A 13,200-nucleotide genomic window follows, 5' to 3' on the forward strand; every position below is an offset into this window, starting at 1 on the left:
GCTTGGGAATCGCCGGGCAGTCGAAGTCCTCTTCGAATTGGTGAGGAAAAAAGCTCCCACAATTTTGTTCCTCATGGAAACAAAATTGATTGATAGAAAGATGGAATCGATTAAAAGGGAATTGGGTTTTTATGGTATGCTAGCTATGTCAAGCAATGGTTGTCGGGGTGGTCTAGCACTACTCTAGAGAGCAGAGGTGACGGTGGACACACAAACCTATTCACCAAACCATATTGATGAGCATGTACACGCACATACTTCACAGTTATGGAGACTAACAGGATTATATGACCATCTGAAGGAAGAACTCAAACCTGAAACATGGAGACTTATGAGACACCTACATGCCCGAGCATCCCTACCTTGGGTATGTTTAGGTGATTTCAATGAATTGCTGGCCTCTGATGAAAAAAACAGTGGCAATAGTTGACTGATGGGTCCAATGGTGGAATTCAGAAACACTCTCCTCCACTGTGGTTTGGTTGATATGGGGTTTAGTGGATACCCACTCATATGGAGGAATGGAAGGCAAGGGGAAGCATTTGTTGAAGAGAGATTAGATAGGGCAATTGCAACAATGGAATGGCGTGAGCTCTTCCCTCGAACAAAAGTGAGTCACCTCTTAGCATCCTATTCCGATCATGATCCTATTATGATGGACATGGCACCACCCACCCAACCTCAAAAAAGACGACACAAAATCCAGCGGTTTGAAGAGAAGTGGGTAGCCCATGCTAATTGTGAAAGGATAATCCGGGAGGCATGGAATCAAATACACCCACAAGGTAGCCCTATGTACTGCATGTTTGAGAAAAGTAAAAAATGCAGAATGGACCTCATAACATGGAGCCGTGTCACTTTTGGGAATACTAGAACTCGCCTTGATGAAAAACAAGGAGAACTCACTTCACTAATGGAGGCAGGGTATGGACAGAATATAAAAAGGATACAAGGTGTGAAGAAGGAGATAAACGAGCTCTTACACCATGAGGAGGTATTTTGGAGACAAAGGTCAAGATCCATCTGGTTACTGGTGGGGGACAAAAATACAAAATTTTTCCATCAAAGGGCAACCCAACAATGGAGGAAGAACAACATTGTGGGGTTGTACGATAGGGAAGAAGAGTGGCACATTGAAGAGGATAAAATTGTCAGCATAGCAGAAGACTATTACAAAAAGCTATTCACATCTTCCACCTCATTGGATATGGAGGCTGTACTTGAATCTGTGGATCGGGTTGTGACGGAAGGTATGGCACAATCTTTGACCCGCCCCTATATGGAGGAAGAAGTGAAAATGGCTCTTTTCCAAATGCACCAATCTAAAGCACCGGGTCTTGATGGTATGTCACCTTTCTTTTTTCAAAAATTCTAGCATATTGTTGGGCATAATGTTACTATTGCTATATTATCTGTTTTACACTTTGGCAAATACCTAAGAAAGATGAATTATACACATATTGTTCTTATACCCAAAAAAATGATCCAGAATATATCACAAAATTTCACCCAATTAGCTTGGGAAATGTTGTATCAAGAATTATCTCTAAGGTCCTTGCAACCGGTTAAAACCCCTTCTACCCAATGTAATTTTTGACACACAAAGTGCTTTTGTGCTTGATAGAATTATAACAAATAATACTATAGTGGCATTTGAGATGATCCATCATATAAGAAACAGGAGAAAAGGAAAAAAGGGCCACATGGCGGTGAAGCTTGACATCAGCAAAGCATATGATCGGGTGGAGTGGGAGTTCCTCCAAAAGATAATGCTAAAAATTGGCCTACTAGAGCAATGGGTCAACTTAGCCATGGAAACAGTGCATATTGCATCTTATTCGATCCTAATCAATGGAGAAGCTAAGGAATTCATCACACCATCCCGAGGCATCAAGCAAGGGGACCCATTGTCTCCATACCTATTCCTCCTATGTACCGAGGGTCTCTCCTCACTCATTTGGAGAGCCATGGAAAACCAACAATTGAGGGGAGTATTGTCTTGTAATGGAGGGGTCAAGATCTCACACTTACTATTTGCGAATGATAGTCTACTATTTTTTGAGGCAACAACTGTTGAATGCCGAAACTTGCTTCACATATTGGAGTCTTATGAGAAAGCATCGGGTCAAGCCATCAATAGACAAAAAACCAAACTCTTCTTCAGCCTTAACACAAGACAACAAGTGAAGGAAGACATCCAAAATATGCTGGGAGCATAAATCATGACCAATTGTGAAAGGAACCTCGGACTACCAATGGTAGAAGGCAAATCCAAGGTGAGCACTTTTAGGGATTTACAGGAGCGGATTACAAAAAAAGTGATGGGATGGAAAGAAAAAAATATCTCAAAGGTAGGAAGAGAGGTATTAATCAAGACAGTGACACAAGTAATCCCAACTTACTCCATGAGCATGTTCAAAATCCCAGCTACAATTTGCGATGATATTAATTCGGCACTAGCAAAATATTGGTGGGGCCAAACACGAAGTGAAAAGAAAATCCACTGGATTAAATGGAGTAAATTGTGTAATCTGAAAGATAGAGGGGGAATGGGATTTAGAGACATCCACGCATTCAACCTGGCCATGTTAGCAAAACAAGCATGGAGGCTGATCCAAGGAAGTCATTCTCTGTTTTTCAGAGTTTACAAAGCACACTACTTTCCTAATTGCTCATTCATGGAGGCCAAAATAAGGAACAACCCCTCATTTGTGTGGAGAAGCTTGCTGGAGACAAGGGACCTGATACGAGCAACCACAGTGTGGAAAGTGGGGGATGGCAGGAGCATCAAAATTGATGACCACAGGTGGCTCCCACACCCCCCACAACTCAGACCTGATGCAGATAAGAACATGAGAGTGTGTGACCTCTTCAACCCAGCTACATGGCAGTGGCACCTACAGTTGCTCTCTAATACATTCATGCCCAACACGGTGTGTGATATACAACACATTAATTTGGGCACAACTGCAAGCCGAGACAAACTAATTTGGAAAGAGAACAGAAAGGGCATGTTCTCGGTTAAGTCAGCATATCGAGTTGCGCTTCCCATGAGGCAACCTGAACAGGTGGAGCACTCTTCGGCAAGGCAGGATAAAAGGCTGTGGAACCGTATATGGCAGTTATAGGTACTCCCCAAGGTCAGAACGTTTATCTGGAGAGCGTGCTCGGACATACTCCCAACTCGCACGAACCTTTGTCAGAGAAAGATCCCTCTGGACCCAATTTGTGCAATCTGCAACCAACATGATGAGACGGTGGCTCATACTCTTTGGGGATGCCCCATGGCTAGAAATGTATGGGCAATGGTGGCTGGGAAGCTACAGAAACGAAACTCAGTTGCAGAGGACTTCTATAGTTTGGTGCGAGAACTGATGGCTGTGTTGACGTCAAATGAAATGGAGGTTTGGGCTATAGTATCATGGGCCATCTAGAACGCACGAAACAGGTACCTATTTGACAGAAAGCAAACCCATCCCAGTGATATTTTATGAGGCGCAAGACTTTACCACAAGAGTACCGGAGACTTAACAACTGCTGATGTGCACCAGTGTTTCATTCTCGTTGTATGCAATGCTGTTTGTAGTGTGGACATACGGCTTTTCCCATGCTTACCCATGCCAAGTCAGTCCCTCAATATGTTGTACGTGGGCCAGACATTGGCTTTGTACTCTTATACATTTATCTCAATAATATTCTATCGTTACTGTTAAAAAAAAAAAAAAAAAAAAAAAAAAAAAAAAAGAAATTGCCAATCATTTGATGTCATTTGTTAGCACTTTAAAGCGAATAATTATACTACTGTTGTATAATTACGTTGTAACAGTGGAAGTTCTATTACCAATTTGTTGTAGGAAAAGGCTTCAGAATTTATATAGTATTTCCACAAGATGATTGTGAAATATAAACTTGAGAGATCTCCAAATAAATTTAAGGGGAAAAAAAAGAAAAAAAGAAAGAGAACTACTCATAAAAAGGAAAAAAAAATAATATTATACAATGAGAACTCGAAAAAAAAATTGACACAAACACACACAAGGAATGCATTAAGGATTTACATGGTTCGGCTTTTGGCCTACGTCCATGGGCAATGACAAAGAAAACTTTCACTAACAAATTTAGATGATACAAAATGGTGTAAATGCACTCTCATAAAATCTAAATCCCAATACACCCAAAATTATTCCCTCACACAAAATAAATGTCACTCAGATACAAAGTTTAGGGTAGAATACAACGTTCAAGGGCTACGCCTAAAATAAGAAGTTTTCTCTTCTCTGAAATTGCTGCACAAACCTCCTCCACAAAGTCCCCTTCAAAGAGGTCTTTCACTCTCATATTTTATTGCTCAACACTGATATCTGAATAATTAGAACGTATTTTGATGGCCTCATACTCTCATATGACATCTCATTTACAACATGTGGAATCCACACATTTTGTATGGGGAACATCTTATAAAATAATTTTTCTAGAATAAAAAGCTGCATGCAACGAAGTTAACTTAAGGCAATCAAGACTTACATACACATGTTATAATTTTAATAGGTCCAATATAATATTGGAGCACTGGATCCAAGCTAAGTCCTGTATTTTAATGTTGGCTCAAAAATTCAAGCCAACTTTTTGACAACCATTTTGTAGTTATCATGACACGTAAAATAATAATTTCAGTGTTAACAATTCTACAAACAAACTATTAACATGCATTTTATTCAATATTGAAATACATATAAATTTACCAATACTCGATGAGTCTTTTTGAAGTACACTCCAAATCTCACACATATACCTAGTACGAAGTTTACCATAAAATTACAGCTCCCACAGAGAAGTATTGTGAGTCAAAGACTTGTACAGCAACACCTGGTGAAACCTAAAAGTGAAAACACAAAGGTAAACCACAGTTACTAGAACGCAATAAGTCATTACAAAAGTGGACCAAAATTTAAAATTAGAAAGGAATTAAAGAAAATTGTTTGTTTGTAGAAGATTTTAATTACACTTAATTTTTGTGAGATATCGGAATGGAAGATAATTCTAATTAGTTATTTCCTTTCAACCAAATAAAATCAAAAAGTTATAATCAGTATAAATTACTTATCAAACAGGACCAAAAGTCCCTGACTTCTACCTGTGACAATAACACTTACACAAGTTATTCCATTTACTGATCAATATCTGTCTGGCAAAATAATTTAAGGAAAGCTTAATCCATTATAAAAATGTATGTTATGTAACTTATTTTTATAGAATGGTTTGGGAAATATTGAATTTGATAACTAATCAGAACTTTATTTGACATGGTGTAAAAGAATAATAATAATATTAATCATATATACCATTAGTTGTAGGACGATGGTGACGTTGTTAGTAACTATAATAATCAAATGATCTCTGAGAACTAGAAAAATTAATTGTATTATCAAAACAACGAAATGCAAAGGGCTTTGCACAGGGAAGCAAATTGCGGAAAAGTGACAGATTCATTTGCATAGAACTATAAAATAGAAAAGTTGGGAACAAAGAATTATTACCAGTTAGTTTTGAAGCTGCCTCTGAACTCTGGCCATATTCACTGATATTGCCACATTAGCCTATCTTTGAAATCGTTCAAGAACCTGAAATATGCAACTCGCAGTGCCATATTCAGTACTAATGTGCCAACAACTCCCCAGAAACCTGCAATAAATCCGAGGGCCGCACTAACATAAAATCCTATGGATATAAACCCTTCTCTCTCATCTTGCATGCCAGCATGTTCTCTGCTCCTGTTCATAGCTGGATTTTGAGCTATTTCTTCCCACAGACATTTCTTTGGAAGCGGGGCTCCGCAAAGATTTGGATTCCCCTCATATGAGGATGCATTAAAGGTATCAAGTTGAGGGCTTGTTGGGATTTTTCCAGACAAATTGTTGCTTGACAAGTCCAAGACACTTAGACGATCAATATGAGAAAGGCTTGAAGGAATTCCACCGGAAAGCTGGTTCTTAGATAGATCCAAGGCATCTAATGATTGTAACATATCAATCTCTGAAGTGATTTGTCCAGTTAAACGGTTTCTTGAGAGATTTAAGGAAACCAATCCAACAAGTTCCACAATTTCTCCTGGAATCCGCCCAGTTAAATTATTGCTCGAGAGATCTATGCTTTTTAATAGTCCAAGAATATTTTTATACTCATGCTCTTTTCCCTTCCACATAAAAAACATATGATCAGCATACAACATATAAAACAGGGATTTGCTGTTGACTGTATAATAATGGGTGATGGTGGCATTTGGACTCCCTTTTTGAGTTAAGGCAGTAAGATTGTTGAGGCATTTTGGCATACTTCCTGAGATTTGGTTTAAAGCAAGGTCTAAAATTTGTAGATGTGCTAGATTACAGAAATGTGTCGGGATGGCTCCATAGAAGTAATTGGATCGAAGGATAAGTACAACTAAATTTGGATGACTAATCCCCAACCACATTGGTATCTGTCCTGATAGATCATTTTGGTTAAGATTAAAGAATATCAACTTTGTGCAATTCTTCAAGGAGGAAGGAAGTTTCCCACAAAAATTATTGTTACCTAAATCCAATGTCACAATCTCATGTAGAAATCCCACGGAGCTTGGGATTGTCCCATGAAAATGATTGTTTGCCAAATTAAGAATTACAAATTCTTCAAGATGCATCCAACATGAGTCTGGTATCCGTCTTGATAACTGGTTATTGGAGAGATCTAGAAAGTACAGATTCCTATTTTGAACTTCACATAAGGAAAAAATTGGGCCTGTGCAAGAGAGTTTATTCTGCTAAAAGCATTCGGAATTAAACCTTGAAATTGGTTAAAAGAGAAATCAAGTTCAACAACACTAGTGTTGGATTTGAACAACCACTATAGTACTGAAGAAGAACAAGTGAGATTATTATCAGAGAGTTGGAGGACATCAAGAGAAGTAGAAGAATTAACAAGGGGAACAGAGAAAATATTCGGAAGATTAGAAGAGTACAAGAATAAGGATGTCAAGTATGGCAGTTTATTCACAACGTGGGGCCAATTATAGACTTTGTTCAGGTTAACGGTACTCATGTCATGGTATTTTAAAGAAGAAAGTTGAGGGAGCCACTAACTTTTCAGGTTTATTAAAATTATTCATGCCAAGATCAAGGTACTGCAAGTTTGAAAGGTTCCCAAGCTGAAAAGGTATATTTCTTCCAAACTTAGTATAAAAAAGGTCAAGGTGTCTTAAGTTGGAGAGAGAACCAATGATTTCTTGGATTTGGCTTTAATTAAAATCATTGTAGCTCACATCCAAATAGTGAAATATTTCAACTCAATCAGGGAATGATTAAGCTTACCTCGCAAATGCCTTGAGGGAATGGACAAGGCATTGAAATTGAGCATCATGACGTGGCCTGTTTGGTTGCTACACCTGACCCCGCTTCATTTGCAATAATCTTGATTGGAGTTCAAGAAGAAAGATGGCCATAGTCATCAATAAGGTCTTGTTTAATCTTGAGAAGAGCTTGTCTCTCATGTTCTTTGCAGACAAGGTGAGTATCTGCTAACCCCAAATTATTTCCAGTAGTTGGTTTCATGCACAACAGAAGGAGAATAAAAGTGAGGAGAAATTGGAGNATATAAATCAGAAGTATAGAATCTAAAATCTTATTCAATAATAGAAAGTAATGTGCAAAATCAAGCAATTAGTAAATATTTAAACAAAGGCTCAAACATTATAACCCGTCCACTTTGTAAAGATTTAAACAAATACTAACATAGACATTTAAGAAAAAAAAACTCATTAAACTCCATTGGTTTAGTTTTACCTCTACTCTTACGCTTCTTTTCCTTCAGATCAATCACACTATCACCATCAAGCAGAAGAAGGCTCCCAATAAAAGTTAAGAGGCGTAAACATGTACAGTAGGCAAATTCTGACTCTCAAGCCTCTTGCTTCTTTTCTTTTCTGTCATACCAAAAAAGATTCTTACAATCAACCAACAGAACTTTTTTGCCGTGCCTGGAAAACTTTAGTGGCTTCAAATACACATTCAAATACTCAAAATCCGAATTCAAATTCGAAGCAATTGTATTTGCACTTAGATCAATTTTATAAACCCATGTCCACGAACTCTCTTCTCCATACTCCTTCATCAACCAAACTTCATTATACATCATCCAAGCATTCACAACATAACATAGGCATCCTCCTAACACTCCCAAACACGTCTTCCGATCACCATATTCAATTTATTTAAGCGGTGCCTTATAAAACACGAAAATTCTCCTTTGCAAAATCAAAAGCAAGAATGTTGTGCAATGGAGCGTCAGAATCTTTGCTTCGTGTGATTAAAATTTAAAGTACAACGCTTCTGTACTTGGCAATTTCTTGTACTTCCTTATCAATGGATTCCCAAGTGCGATCTCTTTGTCACAGTTACGAAGGCAGACCAAGCCATTGCAGTAATCCACGACGGTGGTCACCCTTTTTCGACGATGGCCTTGCAGTGGCGGGTAAACATGGCCTCCGGCAAGCAATTTTCGTTATCATGGCGGAAAAGTAAAGACCAAACGCAAGGTTTTTGGACGATGATTATGGTGAAATCTCTGTCGCTGTTGATGGAACACTTGAAGTGGGTATTGATGAATCCAGGCTTTGACTAGTTTGGCCCATGGCTTTGAAACGCAGAAAAAACGTAGGACACTCTTGACCGCTAATCTGCTTACTATATCAGCGAAGAAATCGATCAGCATATCTGCTCATTAGAGGATAGTATGGATTTTATTTGCAGTGAAGAAGTGATAGAGATAGGGACGCACTACTCTGTTATAAATATGTGCTCTAGAATGGTTTTTTGAACGGAGTTTTTTTCTTATCGGATTGAACGGAGGAGTCCAAATCCTCTGCCTCATCAATTATGCTCCACTTCATGCTCCACCAATAAAACTTGGACAACTGGTCTCTCTCATTAATGAAATAACTTTGACTTTAACACTCATGTTAATGACATTAACGTTAAAATCCCTTTCTAATTAAATGAGATAACTATCTCATTAATGAGAGAGACAAGTTGTCTAAATTTTATTGGTGGAGCATGAAGTGGAGCACAATTGATGAAACAGAATATTTGGACTCTAAACGGAGGCTTAGTGATAGGAGAAATGATTTTTTTTTTTTTTTTTGAAGCCTTTTGGATATATAGTTTTGTTATTAAACAGCATGATTAAAGTGATGGGTTAAGCGGTGTGATTGTGTCGTACCATATAACTTTTCACAATTAAATTGTACGCGTGTTAAAATTTTAAGGTAGTATTTTTTCCTACATGGCAGCACTTCTTTAATTGCAAGAATAAACTTCTGCTTTTATATATAGTATTAGATTAGATATTAGATTTATATATAAAAAAATACATATTTTAATTGAAAAAATCATGTGCAATATAAAAGTCCTCATTAATATTTTCAAAAAACAAAAAGGTCTATTTTAAACATAGACGTCTTCGTTGGGAACTTTAAAAGATATTAGGCGAGCTACAAGATTCTTAGGTTGTGTTTGATTCAGCAGTAATTGTCTTTGGAAAATTTTTTCCACCATTGATGATATTTGGCAACTCAGGAAATTACTGTCAAACTGAAAATACATTCAGTTGACCGCAAAATACCTCCCCTTAATTCATAAATCATTTTGCATTTTAAAATTACCTTCAAAGCATTTCCACTCCTCACAAAAATCCTCTCCTCACAAAAATCCTCTCCTCACTCACACTCTCATCACTCATGCCAAGCCCAAGCTAAAGGAAGAAGAGAGGTACCGCTGGTGAAGCCCAGAACCAGCCCCCAACCCATAGCCCCGCCATCGTGCTTGCAAGCCCCTCCATTCGTGAAGGTAGTTTCGGCACTTCTCTCTTCCTCCTCTCTCTTTCACTCCCCCAACCCATCCCTCTTTCTCCCCCGTCCCATCTTCCTCCTTTCTTTTCCCTTAAGACCTTCATCCTCTAATTAAGATCTGGTTTTTTTTTTTTTTTGGTTGAGGTTAAAACAATGATTTGTCTTGGGTTGCAATTGATTTGTTTTTAGTACGTCAGAAATTGAAAATTATAACCGATCCATTAATTTGATCAATGAATACATAAATGAATTTCTGTGAGTATATAAAAAATCTATGAATATTTGTTACACCTTATTTTATTGCTTGGGTTGGAATTTATATATTTGTTCATTTCAAAAATTGTGGATTTGGGTTTTTTTTTTTTTTTTTTTCTTTTCACATGAGATATATTTGTTCTATTTGGTCGTATGATTATTGTGTAGTTGTGATGTTGAACTATTCAATATTTTATTTTTGTTGTGTTGGCATTGTTGAGCTTTTCTACAATACCTTGTGTTATAGGCACGTTTCTTGTATATCACCTTGTTGCTTACACATTTGATTAAATGGTATGTCAAATAATTTGCTATGCTAATATGTATGTCATAAGGCCAATTTTGGTTTTTTAATTGTTTATCCTATCGACCACCTAAAGGGTAAGACATATGTGGTATTTGTTGGTTGTGTGCCTGGTGTGTACGACACATGGGAAGAAGCTTGTGTCCAAGTCCATCAATTTTTTAGAGCAGATCACAAGGCATTCAAGAATAAAAGGGATGTGGAAGTTGCTTTTATGAAATTTTGGTAGATTGATGGTGGGAATGTGCAAGAAGGTTCTTCATCTAGTACATATCCTACTCATTCTAACTCAAGTTCCAGTACGCCTTCCATTGAAGAGATCCCCTGCTATACAGAAGATGTTAAATATGAATTATTGAAATATCAAATAGATATCGCAATTAAGTAGTGGAACCATGCAATGAAGATTGCAAAGTTGAATGCCAAAATGCTAAACGCAGTGGTATCTCAAGTCCTACACAACAATGAACTCATTGAAATGGCACATCTAAATTTGGTTGAATGACCATGAAGGCTGTGGTAGTAGATTTTATTTTGTGTTGTGTTGGGATTTTTGTATGTGGATACATGTGTAATTGTTCTGTACGCAAAACTTGGATGTGTATATGTTAATATTTTGAGAATTGGAATTTATGGATGTGCATATATGATGTGTATAGGTAGTTTGAGAAATCCAATTGTATTATAGGTATGTATTTTGACATTTTTTCTTGAAAATGTTTTACATTGGGGAGCCAAATATAGGAAAATATTTGTTGGAAATATGCTTTTACATGCAAGACCCAACACTAGAAATACTTTTATGGCGTATTTTCCAAAGCACAATCAAACATTTGAAAATATTTTCCTTTTCGTAAAATATTTTATACTCGAAGATTATTTTATGTGTTGCCAAACACAACCTTAGTAACAATGAACTACTTTCATATAATAAAAATAATGTCAATAATAGAGCCATTTGAAATTAATAAATATTATTTCAATAAAAACTTATTATCGCAACAAGATGTAAAAAACTTTATGTCCCTATAATTTATTAAAAAAAACATAAGAGTTGTAAAAAACTTTATGTCCCTATAATTTGTTTTAAAAAAATCATAAGAATTGCTTAATAATTTGAGAAGTGTTAATGTAAAAAGTACGAGAGAGAGAGAGAGAGAGAGAGAGAGAGAGAGAGAGAGAGAGAGAGNAAAGGACGAACCGAAGAAAAAAAAAACCAGATTTCAGAAATTCAGAATCAAGTAATCAAAAATCAAAAGCAAAGGAAAAGGAAGATAAGTTTAATACCTGATGATTGATGAGCCACTAAAGCAGAGAGGGCAAGACCGAGACAGAGGGGAAAAAAAAAAAAGAAGAAAAACCCAGAAGCAGTCTAGCAGATCGTGACTGTGAGCGTGAGGATGCGAAGCAGAACAGAGGCTGTGAGAGAGGGAAAAAAAAATTGAGAGATTCAGGGCAAAGGGCAATATGGTAAAGTGCTGGAGAGAAACTTCTCTCCCCAGCTTTTCCTCCAATTTGGGAGGAAAAAATTTTGTGGGGCCGGAGAGAAAATTTTCTCCGTTTTCCACTCTCCTAGTTTTCCTCTCTTGCCAAACATGAAAAATCCACATTTTCTTTCCTATGTTTTCCATCCCTCCTAAATTCATTCAACCAAAAACACAGTAAGTTACCACAATAGACTTGGTTATGGTTGCGGCTCAAATCCAATCCAATCCCTTCTAAATGCGTTGGGTTTTTGCTTTAGGTCCAGCCATACTGTTTCTGCTCTCTTTTTACTCCATTATACAATGGGTGTCCATGCATTGGTGTCGTGTGTGTTCTAGGTGATCCATTACCCAATGACCCATCTGTCGTGGTGATAGGCATGGAGCTCAATGTATCATTCCGTCATTTTGTGAACAGATATCACGTAGTATTTAAAGTTGGGCCTCAACAGAACAGTACTTGGACGTGGATTTTTTTTTTTTTAATGAAAATACTATTGCATGTACATAAGATTATGAGAAATACACTGGTGCAATGGATACAAGGTTCAAAGGAAAGCGTTTCATTGTTCAAATTACTCTACTGAGAATCAGGCTGCATCCAAAATATGTAAATTAACCGATCGGAACAAGCAGTGAATAGAGAGATTAATGATCTATGTTCGTTAAAAATGTTGTTCACACTAGAAGCAATCTGGTACCTGAGGAATCAGTTGCTGTATAATGGGGGCCATGCGCGTTGACATTATGAAACCACCCAATACATTGAGAAGAGAACGATGGAAAGTGCTGTGATATTATCCAAGAACAGTCAAAAGTAAATGGTTGGGAAGCTCCAGAGGAGCTAGGGATGGATTAAACTTAATTTAGTGTTTAAACAACAATATACTTTTGACATGTATTTCTATAACACTCAAACAAGTATTTTCACAACACTGAAAACTGAACAACAATACTTAAAATGACCAAAAAAAAAAAAAAACACTTAAAAATATAAATTTAAGTTTTTTATTTTTTTTTATTTTTTATTTTTTATAATTTGTAATAAAATGACCAAAAAAAAAAAACCTATAAGCAAGTTTCTTGACACTCAAGTAATCCCCCTCACTCAGGAGAAAACATTTTGGTAAATCTGAGGAGAGAATATTTGTACCCCACTAGTTTTCCTGCCTAAAATCACTCTAACCATACACCCAATAAAATCATTTTCTCTCTCTATTTTTCTCCCCATTTTTCATCCCCTTAAAATCACCCCAATCAAATGGGGCCAAGATAGA

The 13,200-nt window shown here is 36.9% G+C and overlaps 3 protein-coding genes across 3 annotated transcripts; 2 read left to right on the plus strand and 1 right to left on the minus strand.

Moving 5' to 3' along the window:
* The first annotated feature begins 433 nt into the window (after positions 1 to 433).
* LOC112018051 (uncharacterized) lies at positions 434 to 2,219 on the plus strand. Its single transcript, XM_024050561.1, has 2 exons — positions 434 to 1,343; positions 1,648 to 2,219. The coding sequence occupies exons 1-2, from the start codon at positions 434 to 436 to the stop codon at positions 2,217 to 2,219; spliced, it is 1,482 nt and encodes a 493-aa protein (XP_023906329.1).
* Positions 2,220 to 2,405: 186 nt separating this feature from the next.
* LOC112018050 (uncharacterized mitochondrial protein AtMg00310-like) lies at positions 2,406 to 3,128 on the plus strand. The gene has a single exon (XM_024050560.1). The coding sequence runs from the start codon at positions 2,406 to 2,408 to the stop codon at positions 3,126 to 3,128; it is 723 nt and encodes a 240-aa protein (XP_023906328.1).
* Positions 3,129 to 5,575: 2,447 nt separating this feature from the next.
* Positions 5,576 to 6,679, minus strand: LOC112018049 (receptor-like protein EIX2). Its single transcript, XM_024050559.1, has one exon. It carries the CDS (start codon positions 6,677 to 6,679, stop codon positions 5,576 to 5,578), a length of 1,104 nt encoding a protein of 367 aa, XP_023906327.1.
* Positions 6,680 to 13,200: the final 6,521 nt, after the last annotated feature.

The sequence above is a fragment of the Quercus suber genome, unplaced genomic scaffold (assembly GCF_002906115.3).
Source record: "Quercus suber isolate HL8 unplaced genomic scaffold, Cork oak 2.0 scaffold_583, whole genome shotgun sequence".
Taxonomy (NCBI): domain Eukaryota; kingdom Viridiplantae; phylum Streptophyta; class Magnoliopsida; order Fagales; family Fagaceae; genus Quercus; species Quercus suber.